Here is a 25,460-nt window from a genome sequence, read left to right as displayed (position 1 = left end):
CAAACAACCCATGTTGGCTACCAACAGGCCTTAATTAGCATCTGAAGGAACCCTTTTGATGATGACGCCCACATGGGCTTACCACCCATCATTTAACCCTTCTTTTGAGAAGCCGAAATGATCTTATGTGGGCCCAGCGGACGATCTAATAACTCATTGGCCTGGATTTTAAAACCATTTCTTTACTCTACGAAGTACCAATCAAGTACTCCGTAAATTAATAAAAATAAAAATTTAAGACTTTTGCTGTAGCTAAACAGCTAAAATAAGTAGAAGTTCCAATCTAAACTTTTCACTTCTAAGACAATAAATCAATTACACAAAAATTTATGACTTTCCATAATAGTATATTGAGATAGAAATATGAAATATGGTACGATTAGATCTCGAATATCAATTATTAAATTTTTAATTAACTGCACTAGATATTGTCAGTTAGAGTAGATTTGACCGTTAACGCAAGAACCAAAATTTTTAAGATATATTCACTATTTCCGAGCTAAAATATACTAACACACATCCTTAATATTCAATTAAAATGTTCTACTCAAATAGTAATTCAGAACAAGCTCTAGTAAAAGACCAAACAGGCTCGTTGAAAGGCTAAGGAGGGGTGGAGAGACATACGTACATTTCATTTGCTATCACCCGTGGTCCCAACGAATTGCTGGGTGATGGACACTGTGAGATCATGTACCGCAGATGATTCCTTTGTCGGAGCGCGATCCACGGGCGCGTGATCGAAGGGGCGTGATTGCGATTTACCTTCGTTATCTTCCGCAAAGAGACCAAAAAGCGGCACAGTTAATTAGACGCTAAGAAATAGTTAATTAATAATTAGATTATGGTGACAGTTAAAGAAGAGTTAACTAAAACGTTATACAGTAAGGGCCTGTGGAACTTTTCTTTTCTTTTCTTTTCTTTTTTAATTTTTAAAGTGTTATTTATTTAAATAAAATCATTTAAATAAATTTTTAATTTTTTTAATTAAAATTTTTTATTGATTCTAAGCTGTATGTGAAGCACTGCATAAGATTGCAACTCGTTCCTTGAAGACCCAGTTCAACTGGCAGAGTACACTACACGTACATGCAAGTATACGACTTCCCAGGTGTATATTCTTAAAATTGTAATATTTCATTGTAGAACTTTATAAGAATGTGCATGCAATTATGCATATCCTGTCTCTTTCTCCTGCTCCAAAGGGGAAAAAGAAGGGGAAAAAGAGAAAAGAAAAGAAAAGGAGACAACATAAAAAAAAAAAAACATAAAGGAAAAGAAAACGAGACAAAAGAAAAGGAAAAAAGAAAAAATACCAGGTACCTGAAACTTTATTTCGAGGCAATAGGGGGCCCCTGGAACTCTGGATCTAAGAAGGGATGAAGAAAGGAATAGAAACAATCCTTCGGAGGGTTTACTATAATCCGAAAACCTATTTCCAAAATCTAATTGTCCTTTTAGATGAAAATATGCTGGCATCATGAAACGTAAAGGAGTTCTAGTGAATTAGTAAGTTAACTGTTTGGCAATATGGATTTAAAACAGAGAAAAGGAAACAAAAAAAAAAAGAGAAGGAAATATGCTGATCAAATTACAAATAGAAAGAAAATAGAGATACAATTGGGAACCTTGAAGAGACATGGCTCGGCTGATTACCTAAAGCACTTGTTGCTAAGGTGTTCATGATACAGCTAATTGTGTCAATTCACAAAATTTTGTCTCGTATTATTTTAAATTCGTTACCTTTTTTTCCTTTTTTTTTTCTTTTTTTTTCTTTTTCATTTCTCGGTGTGTGTGTGGGGAGGGGTGGGGGGTGTAGTGGGGGTTTTGGGGGAACTGGGTGTGGTGTGGTGGTGGTGGGGTGGTGGCGGCCAGCGTTATGGTGCGGTAGCGGGAGAGAGGCGGTGGCTCAGTTTCGGCCAACTCAGTTGTTGTCCCAAGAAAACAGTATTGGGCCAAGTCAGTTTGATTTGTGTTTCTCCCTAGAAAATGATGTTACCCCAACGTTAAAAATCAGGCTTGATCGGGCCCAATACTTGATCTATTAGTCTTTTGGCAGGATATTATATATATAATAATTGAGTTAGAATACTTTTAGAAGTATCATCCCCTTGGTGTTTTAGATTTTTAGCCTTAAATCTTACCTTGATTATTTATAACCTTGGATCAAATACTATTCCACTACCACATCATCCCAACCTTACATTTTTCCATCCAAGTGTTAAAAACTCAAAAGCACAAGCTTTTGGTGTTTTGAGAGTATTCTAGCCCTCAAGCTCATATATTATATATATATATATATATATAAAAGTTTATTTATTTGTACCTTGAATACACAATCTGGACACTATGGTCTCGACTTCAAGAGTTTGCATTGTGAATTGGCCATTCAAAAATCTTAGTTCAACTTGTATTCTACAGAAAAAGAATACAATCAGTCGACAAAATTATCAGTTACTGTGATACTGTCATTACTTAGAATGTCTGAGAAGGAAAATTGCAAACAATTTCTAGTATCCCTTATTTAAGGATATATGTGTATATGAAATATGAATATCATAAAAGATTTCATTTACAATTAAAAAGGTTTCGCACTACCGAAAGATACCTGGTGGGCTTATAATACCTCTTTCTAAGCTTGAGCTTTTTGTCGCTTTAGATATTGAAGTATGGGTTCCTTAACCTGCAAAAATGAAACAATTGACGGTTCATAAAATAATATGTTAAGGTAATAACAACATTTCATCTAAGCTTCCATTAATCATTGCTGTGATCATTGTAGAGAAAACATACGGTGCTAGCCTTCCTTGATCGCTTGTCTTGAGAAGAACGGCAAACATCATCACCGGGGAAAGGCCTTCCTCGGACTCTCTCTCCCATCACTCCACTCTCTAGAGAAGCAATTGGCTACGAAATTCACATGGTTTCTATACTCAGTATATATACACACTCTTCCTTGATAAAACTATCATATTAATACAAATGATAGAGAATGTTCACCTCGTGCATGCTTGTTGGAGTTCTACTATGATCCTGACCCTTTGCTTGAGCTCCCTGCCCGCTTAGCATAGATCCATTTTGGTATGGCTCGGGTCGCTCTCGGGTGCGTGTGAGATCAGATCCGATGGAATGGAGGACACCCAATGTGGATCCGTCGATCATATTTTTGTCTAGCCAAACCAATGCTTGGGAGTTAAAAAGATAGGAGGTTATATATTCGACAGGATATTCTGTGATTCTTTCAAGAAAAAGAAGAAAATATTTTAATGATAGTATTGTTGAATGGCTAATAATACCTTTTGAAGGCGCGTCCACACCCTCACATTTGAATGGTTGTTCGTTGGTATCAATGTCCTGCTCAGGATGCGAAAAATTATTGATGAAAAGTGGATTCAAGATGTTAGATGAATATCTAAATAAACGATATACGGCATTTTAAGTTGGGGCGTGAGATGTGTTACCATGAGCTTGCTTTCCAATATCCTTTTGACTTCAAGGAGCTTTTTGTTGCTTGACTCACAATGGATGACGCGCTTACCTGCAACATCAGTGGATATCTTAGTGATGCACAATGGTCTCTTTATCAATTCTAATGACAAGAGAACAGGACAAATTATGCTTGTCAACAACAGAAACTGCATGTTAAAAAGGACACAATACATAAAGCTGTAAAAAGCATATGATTGAAACAATCTAACTAGAAAACCAGTAAAAGCAGTCTTTTAAGATCATAACTTCTTGTTGTTCTCCTAATTTCAAGCATGTTTCACAGTTCAATGCTCATAACCAGAGGGAAAAAGCATAAATCAGCAAAAATTATGTACATGCATGCAGCTAGACAATTATTTATGCAAAACACCCACATATTTCCATCTATAAGATTTACTCTAGCAAGAAATCTACCTTTCAAAAAGAGATAGAGAGAGAAGCAATTCAACTAATTACCAAGTTTTTTGCTTCCCGAGCTCTTAATATACCCATCCTGCACCATTTTGTCAATTAGCTTCCTCACAGTGCTCTGATTAGCTTCCCCGTCTAACTTGCTTTGAAGCTTCGCTACAGTCACATAATCCATTGGTAAAGCAAGATAAAGAGCCTGAAAGCAAATCGCAAGCACAATAAATAAAGGCATAAGCTGCTGGATAAAAATATTAAAGTATATTTGTATGTAAATATATCAATTAAGAGCATATAATACCTTCATGTACATGAAATCCTCATTAGACATCTTGGTAGTTTCCTCAGCTTGTGGAATCTCCTGCATCTCAGCCTCCTCCTTTACGACGGATGGATTGGAGTTGACTTCCTGGTAGTGGAAAAAACAAAAGAAAAAAAAAGGAAGTTAAAAGAAAACGTATACAAAGAAAAAGGCAAAAAACCAATCGTTATTTACCTTGTTAATAGTGTAACTATCCTTCGTAGCTCTGGATAAGAGCCCTTCTTTCAGCAGCCTCTCCATAATATCTGGAAAAATGACCCATTAATTACTTACAAAGATAAAGCGTTAAAATAAGGACATTGAGGGAGTAAGTACGCCCTGAATTTAGTTCACAGTAGTACTTCTCCAATACCTTCAGTCAAAGCCTGAAAAGGTGTTTCCAAGAAAGAGAATCAAACCAAGGCTTATTATATAACACAATAATGTATAAAACTTACTCAAGTCAACATATGGACAGGCATTACTAAAACAAACAACAGAAAGTAGTCTCATTAAACTATTACTAACACCCTTAGGACATTTGGAAGGAAAGGACCGATTAACATTGAAGTGAAAATTTCAAATATTATGGGCCTTACAACTGATATGTCAGGGAAGTTTGATAGAACATCTGAGAGATCAACACTGTTGATGTGTCTGGAACTTATCCAATCTCTCACTCGAGCCGTCTGAGTTTCCTCGTGAGCTGCATCTTGAGTCTCATCTGCAGGATTTGAGCAAGTTTGATGAATTAAAAAAGAAAATAAAACGCAAAAACTCATATGGAGGCTGGACAGTAAATATGATGTTTTAACACCTGCCATTACCAAAGATAACCAACAGATAGAATGATAATGAATAATATGACAATATATAATTCAGTAAGGTATTAGACTAAAACAACATATTGCCAACACTACAGTTGGCTTCTACAAGTGCAAAGGTGAAAGATCGATGAAATATGCTTGAGATTGCAATTAAGCTGGTACTAACACTGACCTTCAGAAACCATGCCAGTATCTTCGCACAGACGTTTTTCACCTGTTAGTTGGTCAAAGTGAGCCCAACAGCTGGAAACTCAATAAAGCTCAACCAGAAAATGACAAGAAATTACCAATGGGCGCAACCATGTACTGGTCTGCATGAGAAGGGTGGACCTGAATTGCAGGAAATCTTAATGTCAGAGACTATGCTAAATTACTCTACAAATTAAGTAAAAAAACCAAAAGAATTTTGTTTTTTTAGAATGTATTAAAACATAGAGATGCAAGCATTTTGAATTGGACTGCTTTCACTACAGATCGTAGAAGTGCAATGGGCTAATTCTAGCTACATAACATTGCTTTACAATGACCTACTACACCAAGCTAAGCAATCTTAGTCAACATTATTACCTTATACCAAGTAACATATATTAGTTTACAATATTTTACCTTGGTAAACTTGGAGAGGATTCCCCCTATAATTGTTAAATAAAACAACTATTTTACCTCACCGTCTGAAGAAGAGTCATCCTCCTGATTAGAATCATCACCCAAGCTCATCTCCTCATCTTCAGGAACGTCGCCATTCTCGTCCTCGCATGGATCAAGAACACTTTTCACCTGCAGAAATAAAATTTTAAACCATAAAAACATCTCTCTCTCTCTCTCTCTCTCTCTCTCTCTCTCTCTCTCTTTGTGCTACTAAGTGATTTTTCGTGATTTTTATTTTTTTTGGCACCTACCTTCAGAGTTAATACGAGGTGTTTGCTATTCACATTTCCAATTTCCATTTTTAATGGGTTTTTGGTCCATGAATTAATGGCCTCATTCTCTGCGCAGCATCTGAAAAATGGAGGCTCATAATCCTCAGGCTGCGGGGATCGAAAAAAAAAAAAAGAAAAAAAAAGAGGCAGACTTAGTATAAGCATGTGTAATTATAGTATGGAAGAAGCTCTTAAATTTCTGCTAAGAGATGAACGAAATCTTGTTGCTCTTTATCTGTCTATTGTCCAATTTTGGACATGTGAATGGACTTGTTAGAATAAATCCAAGACAAAAATAAAAGGAAAATAGACATCCAAATGCTCTTAATGAGCAGATATATGACTTTCTAAGAAATGTAATTCACATTTAGCCTCTGGAATAAAAGTCCACAGAAGAACAAGATATAATGTACTAAGAACATCGGATCCAAATTCATCCGCCTTGCAGTCCTGTGTAAGTTGATTGATTAAAGTGGTGATGAAATCATTCAACAACCAAGAAAACATCTAACCATGATCTAATAAGTTCAATGAACAGAGAATTGAATATAGAGTGCTACTCTTGCATACCGTGACATCATCATAGTAGAGGAGCTTCATTATAATGATTCGCTAAGACAAGAACAAAAGCATTTCATCAAACCACTCATATAAATATCACTATTAAAACTGAGCATCATTTGACAAAAGTTACCTCCTCTGGCATTTGGTCCAGAGTCCTCATTAGTGAAACCAGGGTACGGATCATCTTGCAAGCAGAGCTCCTAATGAATAAACAATCAAACATAATTACGATTATGATGCTAGGTAATTATATGCTAGTGAAACAGTATAGAATGAAGTCCAAAAGAGTATCAGGTATACCTCATTTGGTCAGGGGTAATATCTGTTGTATTAGATTTAAATATCGCACCATTCTTTTTGTTTCCACTACGAGATACATTCATGGATACCTCCTCATTGTTAGAATTAGCATAGGTAAAGGAAACTGCAGATATCTTCACATTAGTATGGCTAAAAGAATATGAACCACACAATTTGTCATAGGTAATAACACTTCCTAAGTGTAAGTTCTATCAAAACCATCCAATTTAAATACAAACGTAACAAGATAGAAAAACTCACATGCGTACTCCTCAATCATCGGACCCTCTACATCCTCACAGATACAGAAGAGAAGCGTCTTCAGATACTTCTTCTGTAGTGCATCATAGACGCCTACATATATTTTGATATAGAATACATCTTCATGCCTTGATCACAAGAACACAAACCAATGGGTTAATGAAGGGAATCAAAAAATAATACCTTTCTCCATCCAATCGATGAGCCTCCGAGACTCGGCATCCATGGGCAACAGCTTCTTAATCTTCATCTCTGAGGCAAAGTTACTACTTAAACCCCAGAAATCTTCAATTAATTAGATGTTATGAGTCTAATATTAGGGTTTCTGTGGGAGATGAGGCGACCTAGGGCAGGAACCGACTTGTCGTTGAAGTACTTCTCGGGAAAGAGGCCTCGGATGTAGCTGATGTTGAAGATGGCAATCCGGAGCAGATTCCTCGTCTGTTTTTTGGAAGAAACCATCAGAAGTTCATGAAATCGAAGGAACAGCTCAATGAACAAAGTAATCCATCGGTTTCACCCAATTCAAAAGCAGAATACAGGAATCATCACTAGATTACGTGATTCCATAAATCGTAATCCCTAATTTAGTCCAAAGTAACAGGGATCTTCTTGTTTCCATCAGAATTGAGATTGATCACTAGGGAAAGAGCCATTTCTCATCCCATAAAGTAGTAGAACAAGTAGATCCAGAAGAGAACTTAAATTACAAAGTAATTACGAGGTTAAGATGAAGATTAAAGGTCATCTTCTCCTAAATAAGTAGTATCACGCTTCGATTTACAGGACGTTCTAATTAAGATCAATTACTTCGATCCAAGAGCTAAATAGAAGCATTAATGTCGAACTTGAACAATCAAAAACCTGATTCGCTGGAGAAATCAGGCAGACAAAGAGGAATCATCGATCTCAGGACAGATGAAAGCACTAATTTCAAACCAATCGGTCTAAAATCTAATTAGACCATAATTCAAGCAGATAAACAGGAATAAATGGAAAATCTAAGGGATCTTAGAGAAGTTTACCAGGAGCAAAGAATCCTGCTCTGTGATCTCTGCTTCCTTCGTTCTCTGAGCAACGACCTGCAAACAGTGTAGTAGCACGTTAGATCCAGAGAGAGAGAGAGAGAGAGAGAGAGAGGGAGGGAGAGAGATCACCATTGTGGAGAAGGAGAGAGGTGAAGCACGAGTGAAGCTGAAGATGAAGGAGAGGAGATTTGAAATGGCAGAGTGGGGGGAATCGGCGGGACGAAGGGGGAGGTATTTATAGGCCGAAGGAACTAGAAACGAACGAATTTTAATGCAGTTTGAATTTTGGAAGCTTCCAGTGGAGGAGTTCGTTACCTGTGGGGCCCAATTGTCAGTGTAATAGTCACGGCCCATTGCGTTTTCAAATAGCTGGTGCGAGCCGATCGGTGCTAATATATCACTGATACGACACTGACATGTGGGCCCCACTTAAAATAAATTTGGTAAATAGAAGCAGTGTGGAGCTTGAGAATAACCCAATTTAGGTTTATGATAAAAAAAAATCATATTTATTTTCGTAATATTACGTTTTGTATCGTGATGAATATATTTTTTGCAGCCTCACTAGAGAACATAAAACTATATCATCTCAATATCAAACTAAGCCTTACTCATAACAATCCATATAATTAAACTAGAAAGTATGCATAAATAGACAAAAAATAAAATGTATATAAATGGAAATATATTACGTTGTTGTTACTCTCGAACTAAAATACTCAATTGCCATTTGGAGAATAATAAAAAAAAATTTCCCTCCATGATACCAAATGGCTCATTTAAGAAATTTTTTATCTAATTACTGAAATGCAGGAATTCAAATGTAAAAATACATGTAAATCCAATGGCATCACAAATGGTTGCAATTTTTTCTTCAAAAAAAAAAAATTGGACGCCGAATTATGACCTGCTGTAGATCAGCACATAACAAAAGAATTTGAGGGTTTAGAGAATAACACCATAAGTTTCAAGCATTTAAAATCCCAATTTGAATCCCTCAAATTTCAAGCATTTAAAACTAGTACTTGAATAAGCTATCGTGACAAGGTTTAGAGAATAAAACCATAGAAAGTTTTCCACCACGAACTCCATTTACGATGAAGGTAAGTAAAACAAAATGCAAAGACTATACCAAACCCTTATGAATTGTAGCAACAGTTTAGCTCATAAGACAACATATGCTAACTTATCAAAACTATTATTCCCGGTTTAAAATAAAGAAAAAAAAAACCTAATCAGAAGATACACTGATGGCACCAAAGGCCTCTAACAAACTAATTTTGTAAAAAGAAAGAAGAAAAGCATACTTTGATGAGATGTTTTCTTCAGAAAAAGAATAAGAAAAAAAAATTGCAATCTCTGCACAAACATCGACGTCTTCATGCAGCAGACGCAGAAATTGAAGCATCGAAAGGCAGCAGAATTTCATTCTCGAAATGGAAATGGACCTCAATGCCCAGAAGGTGGATAAGGAACATTATATTTGGTCATCCCCACCCCCCACGCAACGATTCTGGCCACAAGAATCACCCACCCAAGTACGTCGTACTTCAAGTCACTGTTATCCTTCTTATTCTTGTTCTTTTTGGATGCCTGGAGAAGGGAAAAGGGCCACTAGTTGAGAAGAGACTGTGCATAACAGTAAGCCAGGAGACAGAATTAATGTTTATTCTACATTGTCGACAACACGCAAGTTGTATGATGCTACAAGGAACACACAAACAATTTTTAAATTTGCAGGTGAATAAGAATGCTATTCTTTGAATATTGCTGCATTTTAATGCTTCCAAGTAAAAAAGAAAGTCACATTGGCATACCTATTTCATTTAAACAAATATATTTACATTAAAAAACAATCAGGAAGTCAGTAGGAAGCAGCAATTAGGAAATTAGTTCGAATGAAAAGAGAATCAAGAAGTTAAACCCCATCAGTAAAATGTGTACAAAAATAAAAGGAGTTCACTGGCAAAAGAACTATTTGAAACATCAAACAGTAAAGCACTGAGAGAGTTTCAATAGTAATAATCAACTAAATATATCAAAAAGTATGCGTACACACATGAACGCATGTGCTGTGGGGTGGGGCGGGGTGTTTTGTCTGTAACGACCGAGAGGAAACACGATTACCAACGAGCTGCAAGCATTTTAAGCTTTTTACCTGTCTAACAACAATGAAAGAAATCAACATATTACCTTCGCATTCGGAGAAGAGGATGCGCCCTGTGAAGCCTGTTGACTGGTCATCTGCCTATGGAACTCTAAATGCAGTTCAGGTGCCTGACAAGATTATATTCATGTAATTTCCAAAGGTCATTTCATAAAGAACATGTAGGAAAAAAATGTGCAGAACAAATACAGCATTTAGCAACACCAATGACATAGAGCAACTTGCTAAAAGGCACAGGAGACGAAGTTTCTCATTATTTCACACCAAATATACACCAAAATTATTTATAATACATGGAATTCATGTAACAATCTTGAAGTGTTAGTAACTTGGATAAAGAGCACAAGAAACAAATTAATGGAGAATCGTTGCAGAATAAGTTTAGCCAAAAAAGCTAGAAAAAAGAACCTTCGACCCACAAAAGAAAAATATAAATAGATCATCATTGTATGAGCTCAGTAATAGAAGCCTGGCATAATACGAGCAACCCAATCAGTCTATCATTTCTCTAACACGAATTTAGATATACTCTTAAGTAGCAACTACATATATCTGCATAAATATACATATAAATGTATGTGTATCTACCGTACAGTATCCCTATTTCTTCAATATCTATCTGCATAAATATGCATACACATGTATGTGTATCTACTATCTACGTTCAATATCTCCATAAGCATACCAACATACTTAACTGTATAGCTAGGTATAAATGAACTATGACGTGGAGAAGCATCTTTCCTTGCAGGAAACAAAAGTGATATATATTTGTACTCTTTTATGTAAATTACATAAGAACATTATTCACTCATGTGGATTTAAGATGAGTTGGAAAAGATGTAAAGAAACAAGCATTAGCAAATTGCTCAGAAAACCATTGTTTGGAGGATTAACAACTAAAATACGATCCCTAAGAAAATATGACAGAGGGACAGGAACAGCATTTGTCAGAATAATGATCCCACAGCCAAAGTATCAGAAATTGAAAAGAAGATGCTTACCCTGAATGACAAGTCCAATGACTTCAAGTACAACTCATTTCGGGGATCCTACGCAAAAACCCATAATTCAATCCCCGTAAATTCAGTGCATATAATACAGCATACAACAAAGAGAGCATCAACAGAAACCATCAAGAGAGTGTATCATACCTCCTCCAAAGCCTGCTCGAAGCACTGTGTTGCCTTTGCAAAGTAGGTCTTCGCCATCTCGAGGTCCGGAGTGTAAAAAGCGAGGGAGGTGTGAGCATTCCCCAAGCACCACAGAGCATCATGCTTTCTCGGAACCACCTCCAAGGCTTCCTCCAACTTTGAAATGGAATCTAAGATATCAAACAGACAAAAATAATCTAGATTGAAAAGGAACCAACAAAGCAAAGCACTGAAATGAAACAAGAACCTAACAATTTTCTTAGGTCTTATGTGGGTAGTAAAAGCTTCTGCACAAATGTTGTATGAGTACAGCTGTTCGAAGAAGCACTAATAGCCTTTTCAATTCTTGCTTATTTGGTTTGATTGGAACTTTCTATGATGTGCTATATGAATAGAACTATTTAAAGAAGTAAGAATAGCTTTTTCGATGACGCTCTTTAAACAGCTTCTCATTGCAATTGGAAGTAAAAGCTTCATTCAAATAGGATCGTCATCAAGCAGCTCAGAAAAGCTTATTTTAAGCTTATGCCACAACAGAAGCTCCATACTCTCAAGTGTACAAAATGAAAAAAAATAAATAAATAAAACATTAATGCAAGTACCTTCCACATACTTCACAATATCAGGGTCATTCTGAAACTGCGACAACTCAAAAAGCGCTCCTCCCCAACGCGTCAGATTCTTGAAAGAATTCCAAATCATAAGTCAAAATCCATGCAAACTGATTCGAAATCACAACAAATATCATACACACACACAGAGAAAATACCCGAGAAAATCTAAGAGTTTAAGAACCAAATTATGGTTTCTCGATTCGATCGCGGTGGGGAACGAATCGAGGAGAGGAGAATGAAGCGGAAGAGACTGAGATCACCTCGGCGTCGAGAGGATTCTTGGCGTAGGCCTCCTCCGCGGCCTTACGCGCGTCCTCGAAGAAGACGATGGAGTCGAGGCCCTTCTGACGCATCGCCATGGCTTCGGAGAGCTCGATCGAGCGACAGGACATCGCAAAGGAGCTCCTTTTCCTCTTCTCTTCGTTGAACAGAGAAGCGCACTCAAGGGTTTTCGGAGGAGGGAGAGGGAGAACGAAGAGGAGCGGTCGAACTGGGCCGAGTTGGGCCGAGTGTGGTTGCGCAACAACTCGCAGGACATTCCTTAGACCAACCTCACCATGTGATTCATGAACCGCCTGTTATTCATGAACCTTAAGTAGGCCAATTTGCATAAAAATCCAGTAGTTTCGTAATTTTGCAAGTTCTGTCTTTTTTTTTCGATTTTATAAATTTGGTTCTTCTTTTTAGGAATCTGAACAAATTGCCTTCTTTTCAAAATTCATAAGGTATTTGCATAAAGTATACATATCAAATCTTTTTTGTAAAATAGATTTTCATATTAGATAAACAATGGCCAACAATGTTGGTGAAAAACTCAAAATTTCAAAATTTAAAATTTATTCTATTTGAATTTTGAATTATTTATTTAATATTTATCATTATTTATTATTTATTATTTTTATTATTTTATTTATTATTTTATTTTTTTTATTAGTGAGAAAGAAACTAACTGAATACTTTCGTTCTGTTTCTTAAGCCAAACGAAATTCTGTTCTGTTGTGCGAGTTTTGCTTCTTTTTTTTTTTTTTTTTCCTCTTCTGTTTTAGATAGAGTAGGAAGACAGATATTAGATAATATATTAATGTATATCTTTTTCTTCATCCTCTGTTTTAGATAGAGTAGGAAGAGAGATATTAGATAATATGTTAATCCTTATCTATTAATTCTTTCATATTTTATTATTTGAATATATCTCTTATCCATTGGATATTGAAAAAATCTCCGTCAACCTCTTTCGCGTTCGTGCTCGTAAAAAAAGAAATTCCAGTCACGACTTAGGCAATGCTCGCATTCAGTCACGCAGGCAGTGTTCGCATGCTTCCGGATCAAATCGTTCGATTCTTCTTCTTCCACAATTTTGAATTTTAGCGCTTATATGTAAATTAATTTATTTATTTTCATCACAAAACTAGTTAGATTTTAATTACAATCAAATTTTCGATGCAGAATTTTCCCAACAAACAACAAGATAATAAGCTAAATAATATAAGAGAAAAAAATAAAAAAATAGTACAATATATATCAACGTAGATCTTTTTGTTCTTATATTTTTTTTCATTCTGTTTTTTTAACTCCTTCTCCTTTGTCTTCTTTTTTTTCCCTTCAATATAGGCCTTTCCTGTTTTTCATTCTGTGATGGAAAAAATATAAAATTTATACTTAACGTTCAGATCATTAGATGTGAATGCAGCACTAATCTTTTTTTCGAAAAAATTGAATGGAAAAAAAAAGTTACTCTAAAAAGCTCCACTCCAGTCCCCTTCTTAGGGATGTCAACGGGTCAGATTTGGGTCGAATTTTTAAAAACTCGAATCCGAACCCGAAAATCAAATTAAAATCCGTACTCGGATCCGAACCTGACGGGTTTTAAAAATCCATACCTATATCCGTACCCTACCAAAAACCCAAAATCCGAATCCGGAACCGAACCCAGCGGATTTTTAAAAATTTATACCGTTGAATGAAGATCTAAAATAAAAATTATTAAATATTGTATATATTATATAAATAAATAAAAATAAAGTATGTATATATATAATTTTTTCGGGTTCGGGTCGGGTAAATACAAAATCCATATCCGTATCTATATCCGTCGGGTTTTTATTTTCTAGACCTATAACCAAATTCATACCCGTTTAGCTCGAATAAACCCGCCCCGTTCGTATTTGGAGTCGGATAATATTTCGGATATCCATACCCATTGACATCCCTATCCCTCCTTCACTCGGCCAGAAAGGGGAAGGAGCAAAAAAAGGGCAAAGTGATTACAAGTTCCAAAATCATCTCTAATGGCGCCTTCTTCTTCTCAACTCTTCTTCATTATTTTTCCACTTAAAAAAAAAATATTGCACCATTTAAGCCTTCGTTTAGTATTGCGGAAAGATTATGTTATGTACAGTGAAAAACGATAATATAAAAATACTCTATTAAACTATTACATTATGCATATAACAATGAGTCAATTAAGATCTTATTTTTACAATTTATAAAAAAATATATGAAAATACACCTCCACCCAAACTTCGGTTTCTTCAGTGGCATTTGAGCAAGATGTAAGACGGGATGTTGACTAGATATAAATAATTAAATATATTTTCTGATAATTTAAACTTCTAAAATAATCTGTAGTGCACAAGCGTTGACTCTAATCCCTGTGCCATCGACAATAAAAGCCTCATTTTTTCCACACCAGTCCATTTCATTGGTTGATCAAATAGCATATCCATCCACACAAGAGTGCCGAACTGCCAAAGTCAACCTTATTTGGGCTCTTATGAGTTGACTTTGTCTTAAACCATCCCAATCAAGTACTTATTAATGTAAACCTTTGAATGAATTATTTTTATTTTTGCGAGAAATATACGATATACTATTTGCTCGCTTGTTTTTTAAGAAAAAATAGTTAGAAATGTGAAGTAGCTAGATTTTTGATATTGAGATCTCATGTACCAACAATCATGTTTGGAATAAATTGTTGCATCGTAGAAAACAAAGAATTATTAGCTGCATTAAATCTGTTTTCTCCTTCCACTATAACTTTTATATCACAAATACTCAAGAATTTTCGCATAAGATAAGAAATCATATATATATATATATATGAGTCCGGCTATGGTGCTTGTAAAAGCACCAAGCACTTGGTGCTTGTGAATTTTTTACCGTTAGATCTATGACTTTGATCATTTTCATCCGTTAGATTATACTATTCAACCAACTACCCACTTAACCTAAGGGGGCCCACATCATCCTAACCATACATCTATTAATCCAAGGGCTAAAAACTTACAAGCACCAATGACTTGGTACTTTTAAAAGCATAGAAGCTCAATTATATATATATATATATATATAGAATTAAGCTTGAATACTATTAATAGTAAAATACTCTTTCTACTATCAAGTTTTTAACCTTTGGATGAAAAATTGTAGGATCGGAATGATATTAGTCGGTTAGAATTGAGTGGTCCCCCTAGGGTTGAGTGGTCCCCACTGGGTTATAGTATTTAATCCAATGGTTAGAAATAATGAAAAGAGTTGATCCAAAGGCTAAAAAACTGGTAGCAATAATAGAATTTTGCTACTAATAGTAGCCCAGTCCAACTCTCTCTCTCTATATATATATATATGGAACACATTATATTTAACAAATTAAATTTGATCGTCGCACATTTTATATACTTTACGGGGTATATCTGAAAGCATCATTCCTCTAGACGTATACCCTTGAAATAATTTTACTTGTAAGTACACTAGGTCAATGTTATGCATGTGCTGCAATTAATATGTAAGTGGATGGTGGAGACATAGTTTTGTGGTAGCATTAATTAGACTAGCTCCCTGATTAGATTTTGATTTTGTCAAGTGTACCACTATTAATTAATCCAACTTCCACAGAGTGTATATTAGTATATATAGAAGAGGGAATCTATATTTTACCAAGGAATCTATATTTTACCAATCTTCTGTTCTTCCAATGAGATCAAATTAAAGAGCCTATTTGTTAAGGGATGTAAAAAATACCACTCTTTTAACTAAATAAAATAAATGGAAAAAGAGAAAAAGAAAAGGAAAAAGAATCACTATCCGAAGCTGAAAGATTTGAAATAATAAGGAAATTTGTCCTTACATGTTAATTCAAAGGGGGGAAACGGAAAATGGAGAAGTCAAAGAAGTGTGGCTTGTGATTTTGATCTTTTTCTTTGACTAAGAAATATATAATATTAATGGCATGTGTTCAAGGGAACTAGCTTTCACATGCGCATGATTTTTTGATATTTTCTGCGTAACTATCCTTCTGAAGGCCTAAAAACCAACCTACTATGTTAGAATTTTTTTTTTTTGTTTTTCTGCTTTTATTTTATTTTATTTTATTTTTTTTATTTGCTGGAATGGAGTATTTTTGGAATGTTGATAATAAAAATTACCTTCATTTTGTTACTTCGTAGTAGTGCTCAGATTTGTATCTTATTTTTAATCAAACAACCAAAAAGTAAGTTGCATAAAAATCAAAACAGATTGGCCTCAACCAAAATTTATAAAAAATATCTTTTTTGTCGATTTGCCAAGCCGACTAGCTTTTTCAATTTGGTAAGCCAACAGATTGATTGAATAAAAATTCACACGTTAAAGTGTGTCTCGCTATCATTTTCATATCAGTAAATTTGATTTCGCTACATCTATCTTACAACAAATTAAAAATTTTTTATCAAAAAATTTTGTTAATTCAGCAAGCCTATTTTATTTCAAGCATCATTTCTACTTTTTTGTATTATTATTATTTTTTAGTCAATGATACTTCAATACTGGGCCCCGTGTCCGTACGTCCATAGCTCCAGGATCTTCCACGTGGCAAAATGAGGATCTCCTACATCTGCGTTGCGCCAAAAGATGTGCGGCCTCGGTCTTATTTTAAAATTTGTTTTTGAACACTCCTCCGAGTCTTATTAATTAATTAATTAATTTCCCACCCAAAAGTCTCCTTTAGAACCTTCGTACCAAACTCAAAAACCTCCGAATAACCCCCGAATAATTCCCCTCTATATATCCCCCCGCATATCTCTCCCCCCCTTATTCTTAACTCTATTCCACTCTCGTTTTCTCTTCTCCAACTCCCTCTATCATATATAAGCATAACATAACTAGTAGGGCTTTAGAGAGAGAGAGAGAGAGAGAGAGAGAGAGATGGAGTGGGAGAAGAGGAGGAGATCGTCTACTACGTTGTTAGCTGTCGCGGATCGCGATCCACCGCGCGAGGATCGCCCTCGACGCCTCGGCATTCGTTAGGGTTTCGCCGGCGCTCCTCGGGGTTAAGGTGGTTTTTCCTTTTTTCCTTTTTTGGATTTTTGTGATCTCGAATGATTGGCGACTAGTTATGGACCGTTTGATCTGTGATACGCGGCTTTGATTGGACTGGGAGGGGGCCAGATTCGAACAAACCTCGGTGATCACAAAGAGCCGGCGCACTTTTTGATTCCCGCGTCGTTATGCGGATTTTTTTCTTAAAAAAAAAAGTTGTTTGTTTTAATAATTTGCCTTTCTACTAAAATAAATTTACATCAACGCCCTTTCTTTGTTGGCATTATTGTACTATGTAGAGCCGAGTTTTCTATTTCAGTAGTGCTTTTAAAACAGTAAAAGAAAAAAAAAACTAATTGAAGCTTTTAGTTTTAAATTTAAGAAATTTATAGTGGATTCTCACTGCCATAAAAGCACTAAACCGCTTCCTCTATTGTAAAGTACTTTTTAAGTACTTAAACTAGAGGTGACCATTTGCTGCAAATAGAAGGAGAAAAATAGGGGGGAGGCAAATGAGTACTGTATTTATGGGTCTGTTTGGTAATTGGAGAAAGCAAATGCAGAATTTTTGCAACTATGAACTTTAATATTTCATTTTGGAATCTCATATAGTTTAACAATTGGATGATATATAGTTTACCACCACACTTTTCTTTTTCTTTTCTTGGTAAAAAATGGATAACAGGGACAGGACACTGAATGGGTAACTGTAGATTTTGGATCTCCCAAACCATCCTCGGATCATTGGATTGGGGTGTTCTCTCCCTCAAATTTCAAGTAATCTTCTTAACTACCTCAACTTCTTATAACTACAAACACATCTAGCATTAAAGTGTAATTTTTTGTGTTACAATTATTGTGGTAAATCTTGTTTGTGTTGTTCGAAACAGTTCATCTACTTGCCCAGATAACAGTGGGTTCAACAAAGAGCTGGTTCCTATGATTTGCCAGGCCCCAGTAAAGGTTAGTATAACTATTTGCGCATGAACTGGAGCTCTGACAAAAATATTTTGAAACCATTTGCAAAAGCTCTAACAGCTTTTATTCTTTTTAAAAAAACACTTGTACAGTTTCTTATTGTAGTTGAAAGCAGTAGTTTCAAATTAGAATATTTACTTTTTAAAGCCCACCTAATGGGTGGGCTAGAACTTTGTGCAATGGTCCTTTCTCTCATTCTAATATGATGATGTTTGCAGTATCAATTAGCGAATTATTCCTCAGATTATTTGAAATCTGGAAAGGGCACTTTGAAGCTCCAACTAATCAATCAGCGTCAAGACTTTTCTTTTGCATTGTTCTCTGGCGGACTTTCGAGTGTAAGTTGATCATATCTTTGTTCGTTTTTAAAAAAAAAAAAAAAAACAATCTATGATTTTTTGAGATAAAGGTAGCACGCTACCCGCTTCCTTCATTGGAAAAATGAACTAGGCTACAAGAGTGGGGCAGCCCGGGCCCCCAAAAAAAGAAAAAAACACACACACACACACACACACACACACACTTAGGTTGGGAGGAGCAACGAGTCCCACTCCTTCACCAGCTGAATGAGATTGCGGATTGCCATTTCCGGGTTCGGCTGGATTTTTCTAAAGATAAAGTCATTTCTGACCCTCCATACGATCCACCAACAGCCAACTAATTCTGTTAGGCTGTTTCTCTTCGTATGAAGGCTCTTCCTAGCCGACCATCTATCCCAAACAAGGTTCACAATGTCCCCCAGATCATGTGTTTGCACACTATCTACCCCCATCACCATGATAAACTTGGTAAAAACGCACCGGGAGAACAGGTGATCCACAGTTTCCTCTTCCGACCCACATAGCACGCAGGTTGAGTCTTGAATCCAGCCTCTCTTAAAGAGCTTATCCGTCGTTGGAGTTCTCTTCTTTAGGACCAGCCAGCAGAACACTTTTACCTTTAAGGGGATTTTGAGTCTCCAAATTCTAGAGGCTCGTTCGTCCCTCGTACCCCCATCTGTCAACGCCATATAGGTCGATTTTACTGAAAAGCGTTCATCCTCACTCCATCGCCAAATAATTTTGTCTGGAGAGTGCTCTACCGATAGCTGAGAAATCCGGTTCTCAAGCTCCGCGCAACTGTCCCTCACCCCTAACCTCTGGTTCGCGGTGACGCCCTCAATCCTAGACCAATTCTAACTTCCCCTCGTAAAACATTCGCTGACTTTAAAGTTTTTCCCCCAAGACATGAGGTAGACCATCGGGAACAACAGATTTAGCACATTATCCCCACACCACCAATCGTGCCAAAAATCAATAGCCCGTCCATTACCTAGTTTGTAGGCCATTCCCCAAGAGAAGATATAGTTGAGGCTCAGCACCCCCGCCCACCAGCTAGAGTTGAGGCTCAGCTAGAGTAGGGTCTGATTGGAGTGGATGATTGAATATCTCTGGTGGTCCTAGCTTTCAAAAAAGAAAAATAGACTTTTTTCTTGAGGTCTTAATTTGTGCAAATGTGGATTTAAGGAAAATAAATATTGTTGGATTAATTCTTGTACTTTTCGCCATTATTTTTCCTAATTCCACCTAATCATGTCTGTCAGTGGAACGTCCCTTTTGAATTATAATCTTCCTTCTCACTTTGTCTGCCATTGTGGAGGCTTTATACTTTTTATTCCTCGTCAAATATCTCTATTAGGCTTCTTTTGGAATTGTGGAGAGAAAGCATTACATGCGGTGAGAATGTACTGAAAAAATTTACCTAATTTGTTTCCGCACGTGATAATTATATTGTGCATATTGTAATAAGTTGGATACGATATGTGTTTTGTGGTTCCATCGGAAAACATAAACATATTCCTATACGTGTTTGCCCTAATTCTGTTTTGCCTAACAGCATTAGAAAATGCTCAGTACCAAACGGCCCCTTGATGAGATTGCTGTTTTAAATAGAAGCAAAAACAAGGCCAAATGAGGAGTAAAAAAAAAAGCAATATATTAAAAAAAAAAAAAAATAGTAATGTGGACTACAGACTCAAATCTCGTGAGAGAGGTGTGAGCTGCACATGAACGTAATTCACTGATCTAGTGTTCTGCTGTTGTTACTACTGTTAATTCTGACCAGTGTTTTTAACTCTTCCATTTTAATGAGATTCCTATAACTGCATTTTATTTTTTCATTTAGGCCATAATTTGGAATATAAAATACAATTTTTCTTTTCAAGGTCTAATATTCTGAAATGTTATTTTCAGCCAAAGCTTCTAGCGGTTTCAGATTCGATCTCTTTTGCGAATCCAAAGGCTCCTTTGTATCCACGTCTGGCGCAAGGGAAAGCTTGGAATGAGGTAAATTTCCTCTTCTTTAGTCCCATTTTCTCTCATTTTACTTGTTCATTTTGTTAGACATTTTTTCTTTTTTTGAAATTATCTTGTAACAATCTACGTTTCCTGGGAGCAAATTTGAATGCAATGTTTTTTGCATCATTCTATGGCTAAAGTTGCATGCAATTCTCGTATTCAAATTAGAATCCCAGTACCTTTTTTCATTTTTCATTTTTATTATACTCCCCCAACAACTCTAGTTTAACCTCAAGTTTAGAGGCTTCAGATTAAAGATAATTTTCCTTTTTGGACTTATCTTCAGATGACTGTAACATGGACTAGCGGTTATGACATTAGTGAGGCTTTTCCCTTTGTTGAATGGGGCATCAAGTGGGGAACCACTACGCGCTCGCCAGCTGGCACGCTAACATTCTCTCGTACAGCCTTGTGTGGTATGACTCTTATTTGTTCCCTAAATTATTTTTTCAGTTTGTTGCGATATTTTCGTTGTTTTCTAAACTCAGGAAATTTGATCAAGTAGCAAACTTAAAGAAATTATCATAGCTCATGCTAAGTATCTTTAAATGAAAATTAAAAACATAACTCGAGTATACATTTTAGTTTGATACGCAATGGAGAAAATGATAGATATCACACCTAGTGAAACTGTAGCAACTGACAAAGGAGGCAAAATGATGAAACCTATAATTCTTTTGGGCCAAAGTGAATATCATAATATTTACAAGGGGATCTTTCAACATATTAGTTGTTCTAATCAACAAATAAAACTTTTCATCTCTTCTCCTTGTGATGCCACATTTCTCCATACAAATCTTGTAATACTTTGTCCAGGTCCCCCGGCACGTACAGTTGGATGGAGAGATCCTGGCTTCATTCACACTAGTTTCCTAAAGGATTTGTGGCCAAATTCCAAGTATGTATTATTCATGAGTTATAACTCTTAAGATCTTTCAACAGGGGTTATAATCATAAAAATTTGTCAAATTTTCCTGATTGGTATATTTTGATGCGAAAATATGTACTAAATTTCCAATTTAAGTTGCCAGTGAGGAAATGTTATTAGGTTTTTGTTTCAACCCTTTTCAAAATGCTGGGTATTTTTCTTACGGACTGTATATGGTAATATTACAGGTACACTTACAAAATAGGTCATCAGTTATTCAATGGTTCCATTGTATGGGGCAAGTCTTATTCTTTCCGGTCATCGCCTTATCCCGGGCAAAATTCACTGCAGCGAGTTGTTATTTTCGGAGACATGGGGAAGGTACACATTTAATTTTTGCAGGAAATAGAACTCACCATTTGCAAATTTATATTTATAACCATTAATAACAGAAAAAAGAAAGAGAGAGATACTTATATGTAGCTTCCTGCTGTAATTATCTGTGCTATCCCTGCAAAATGAATTTAAATATGCAGTTTCATTTCTTACAAATATATACGTTTGTCCTTACAAGAGAACTCTTTAAAACTTGTTGTGATAAACTTGGTGTCTGCGACTCGGATGAATTCATACATATGGGCTTTATGTGGCTTTATGTTTTATACTTCTTCTTTTTTTTTTTTAAAAGAAACATAGATTTTGGGGGTTTTAGCTATTTCTGAATGTAATTATATGAATCAAAATGACTTATAACATGTTTTTTTCCCCCATCATCTGTTAGGCTGAAAGGGACGGATCAAATGAGTATAATAGCTACCAGCCTGGTTCACTAAACACTACAGATACAATTGTTAAGGATTTGGACAACATAGATTTTGTTGTTCACATTGGCGACATCACTTACGCAAATGGCTATCTGTCGCAATGGGATCAATTTACTGCTCAGATTGAGCCGATTGCTTCAAGGGTCCCATACATGGTTGGAAGGTTTGCAGCTCCTTTGGCTCATTAATGTTTTAAGCTCTTTATTGATCTTATTGAGCATGTTTCAAGCCCAAATAGGAGTTTTCTTTTGAATTTGGAAAAGTAGAAGCTCTTTTGATTTCCTGTTTACCCAAAGTTTTTAAATTTTTATTAACGATCTCAGCTTTTGCTTTTCGATTGAAGTTATGCTAGAAATCGGTCTGAATAGGCACTAAGTGTCTATGTTTTGCGACGCAGCGGCAATCACGAGAGGGATTGGCCTAACACAGGATCGTTCTATGATACAACTGATTCCGGAGGAGAGTGTGGTGTGCTAGCTGAGACCATGTTCTATTTTCCAGCAGAGAACAGAGCAAAGTTTTGGTAAGCAACTTAGCCCTCCTTTTTGCTTATTGCTGTTGTGTGAATTATGACTAGTTATTTCTAGTATTAAGCTTGGCATCCTTTACCAACTAGAACTGCATTTAAGTAGCTATAGTTTTTTGTCAAATCACAACAATACCTTGACCTTCCTGCTGCAATAGAAAGAAAAGGAAGTTTCAAATCAATATGTTTCTGCGTTTGGGCTTACAAGCCAATTTCAATTTTCAAGATTTTTACTATTCTTCGACTACCGCTATTTATAATAGATAAGTTGTTTCACAAGCCAAACATAATTTTAGAACTATCTTTAATGGTTCATTATCCCTTCAATAGGTATTCTACAGATTACGGCATGTTCCGCTTCTGCATAGCAGACACCGAGCACGACTGGAGAGAAGGCACGGAGCAGTACAAGTTTATAGAGCGGTGCCTCGCATCGGTGGACAGGAAGCAGCAACCGTGGCTGATCTTCGCGGCCCACCGTGTGCTGGGCTACTCCTCCAGCTCATTTTACGCCGCCGAGGGCTCGTTCTCGGAGCCCATGGGGAGGGACCTCCAAAAGCTATGGCAGAAGTATAGGGTGGACTTGGCCTTCTACGGTCATGTGCACAACTATGAGAGGACCTGCCCTATTTACCAGGTTAGTAGAACACCAGAACATTTCCTTCCTCTGCAGAAACAATTACAGTAGACATACATACAAACCTACCTACATGTTTATCCCTCGAGATATGGTTCTACATGTGACTCTTGAAACTGCAGTTTCTTGTTAAAATACTTCTATCTTATGTTGCAATGTATGTACATTTACGTAAATAGATGTTTTTGAGGACATTGTGCTACATTAAACTTTGCAAGACGCTATCTAAAACGTAGCCAGTTTTATAGAGCTTGATATTAATCTCATTTCATGGTTTCATCTTTCTAACAACCTTATGGATGTATGTATGCTCAACAGAACCAGTGTGTGAGCAGTGAGAAGTCACACTACTCGGGCACTATGAACGGGACGATCCACGTGGTGGTGGGCTGCGGCGGCAGCCACTTATCGGACTTCACCACCGTCACTCCGAACTGGAGCATCTACAGAGACGAGGACTACGGTTTCGTGAAGCTCACCGCCTTCGACCACTCCTCGCTCCTCTTCGAGTACAAGAAGAGCAGCGACGGAAAAGTCTACGACTCCTTCACCATCTCTAGAGATTACAGAGATGTGCTATCTTGCGTGCATGATAGTTGCGCGTCGACGACGTTGGCCTCGTAAAGAAAAAGAAAAGAAAACAAAAGGGCTAAATTACATAAAATCCCTCTGTCAAAACCCAATTTTCACTTTTCCCTGTCATTTAAAAATCTACATATTGTCCTCTTATAAAATGAAAAATGTTTACTTCGTCCCCTGCCGTTAGTAATCCGTTAAGATTCCGTTTATAAAATATTATTATATATTTTATTATGCCAAAAATGCCCTCAGTCTTCTCTTCTGTGAATATGACGAGGGCGAAATAGTGAGGGGCAAAATGGTCATTTTATCATCACAGTTCAGACCGTACCTCCTGTGAACATTTTTTATTTTACAAGGGAGTAAAGTGTAGGTTTTTAAATGACAGGGAGGAAAGTGAAAAATCGGGTTTTGACAGGAGGGTTATCTGTAATTTAGCCGAACAAAAATCCTTCATGGTTTATAAAGTATGTTATTGCTCGAGTTTGTAAAGGGTGTACATTACAATATGTTTTTCCTTTTATTTATCTGGGTTGAATTTGAGGGTTTGTGAAAAATAAGGATGACGTTTCTAGCTATAAATTGAATTGCATAAGTTACGCTACTTAATTATACCGTTCCCTTATTACCGTTTTGTGACTCGTGTTCTAGATCATGGCTAAGAGCGGTCCAAAAACAGAAGCAATATTTATAATTTGATTGTATGCTAATTGGTATTTTTACTTTTATCTTATGTTTTGGATTGGTAGGGATTAGGGACGGTGGGAGAATGGGACTGGCAAAAGCCATCTTCTTCCCAAATTTTATAACTTAAATCTCTTTGAACATTTACATCAAATCTTAAAAAAAAAAAAAAAAATGCAATTATCAATCATTAATTTAAAATATATAGTTATCATATTAAATTAGTAAAAACGTATACAACTTTTCTTAACTATCATCCATTTAGATATAGTTACCCATTTTTTTAAAAAAATTTAGTTTTGTTATATGATCTTTTAATTTATTTGATTTGAGATTCTTTTAACTTCAAAATCTGAATGCTTTGCTTATTCTTATCTTTATTAAGAGTTTAATAAGCATATTTTATGCCATTCAGATAACTAAAGTTTATTAAAAAATAATTAACTTAATGAGAATTTAGACAATTGAGATCTAATCAAAATAAAATATAAAGTTTAGGAATCCAATAGCAGAAAAATAAAAAATTAGCAACCCCCACCAAACAAAAAAGACATCTTCACATACACTGAATAAACTATGATAAACTATTAAGAGATAATCCAAACGAATCTGTAATATGTTATCCAAATAAACGGGAAAACAGGAATCGCTAATATTATAGTAGCACGTCCACATTAGGTACAGATGGCGTGCATATCAG

At 36.0% G+C, this 25,460-nt stretch overlaps 3 protein-coding genes across 6 annotated transcripts; 1 reads left to right on the top strand and 2 right to left on the bottom strand.

Moving 5' to 3' along the window:
• Positions 380–8,333, bottom strand: LOC109709384 (meiosis-specific protein PAIR2). Of its 3 annotated transcripts, XR_002216079.1 has the most exons (24): positions 8,228–8,333; positions 8,096–8,152; positions 7,415–7,511; positions 7,254–7,322; positions 7,071–7,163; positions 6,810–6,933; positions 6,640–6,709; positions 6,516–6,557; positions 5,925–6,053; positions 5,689–5,802; positions 5,313–5,355; positions 5,198–5,239; positions 4,798–4,922; positions 4,572–4,584; positions 4,394–4,464; positions 4,199–4,306; positions 3,946–4,096; positions 3,462–3,538; positions 3,297–3,354; positions 3,001–3,170; positions 2,794–2,907; positions 2,627–2,683; positions 2,327–2,415; positions 380–774 (listed from the first exon to the last, which is right to left on the bottom strand). XR_002216079.1 is itself a non-coding variant. In XM_020231597.1 (22 exons), exons 1-22 carry the CDS (start codon positions 8,228–8,230, stop codon positions 2,633–2,635), a joined length of 1,821 nt encoding a protein of 606 aa, XP_020087186.1. In that variant the 5' UTR covers positions 8,231–8,332; the 3' UTR covers positions 2,445–2,632. The 3 variants fall into 3 exon arrangements, 2 of the variants coding, with proteins under 2 accessions (XP_020087186.1, XP_020087198.1); XM_020231597.1 differs by lacking the exons at positions 380–774; positions 2,327–2,415 and having other exon boundaries at positions 2,445–2,683; positions 8,228–8,332; XM_020231609.1 differs by lacking the exons at positions 380–774; positions 2,327–2,415; positions 8,096–8,152; positions 8,228–8,333 and having other exon boundaries at positions 2,445–2,683; positions 7,254–7,314; positions 7,415–7,499.
• LOC109707690 (mitochondrial import receptor subunit TOM20-like) lies at positions 9,147–12,555 on the bottom strand. Of its 2 annotated transcripts, none has more exons than XM_020229163.1 (6): positions 12,294–12,551; positions 12,022–12,100; positions 11,420–11,589; positions 11,270–11,317; positions 10,292–10,375; positions 9,147–9,691 (listed from the first exon to the last, which is right to left on the bottom strand). In XM_020229163.1, exons 1-6 carry the CDS (start codon positions 12,423–12,425, stop codon positions 9,548–9,550), a joined length of 657 nt encoding a protein of 218 aa, XP_020084752.1. In that variant the 5' UTR covers positions 12,426–12,551; the 3' UTR covers positions 9,147–9,547. The 2 variants fall into 2 exon arrangements, with proteins under 2 accessions (XP_020084752.1, XP_020084761.1); XM_020229172.1 differs by having other exon boundaries at positions 9,600–9,727; positions 12,294–12,555.
• LOC109727290 (probable inactive purple acid phosphatase 27) lies at positions 16,887–24,710 on the top strand. The gene is made up of 13 exons (XM_020257386.1): positions 16,887–16,922; positions 17,258–17,344; positions 18,014–18,105; positions 18,219–18,291; positions 18,525–18,644; positions 20,538–20,630; positions 20,929–21,058; positions 21,459–21,540; positions 21,759–21,891; positions 22,292–22,497; positions 22,732–22,857; positions 23,191–23,497; positions 23,816–24,710. Exons 1-13 carry the CDS (start codon positions 16,887–16,889, stop codon positions 24,119–24,121), a joined length of 1,791 nt encoding a protein of 596 aa, XP_020112975.1. The 3' UTR covers positions 24,122–24,710.

Source organism: Ananas comosus, linkage group 1 (assembly GCF_001540865.1).
Source record: "Ananas comosus cultivar F153 linkage group 1, ASM154086v1, whole genome shotgun sequence".
Lineage (NCBI taxonomy): Eukaryota > Viridiplantae > Streptophyta > Magnoliopsida > Poales > Bromeliaceae > Ananas > Ananas comosus.
Note: the sequence above shows the minus strand (reverse complement) of the source record. Positions and strands in the feature narration are given on the sequence as shown.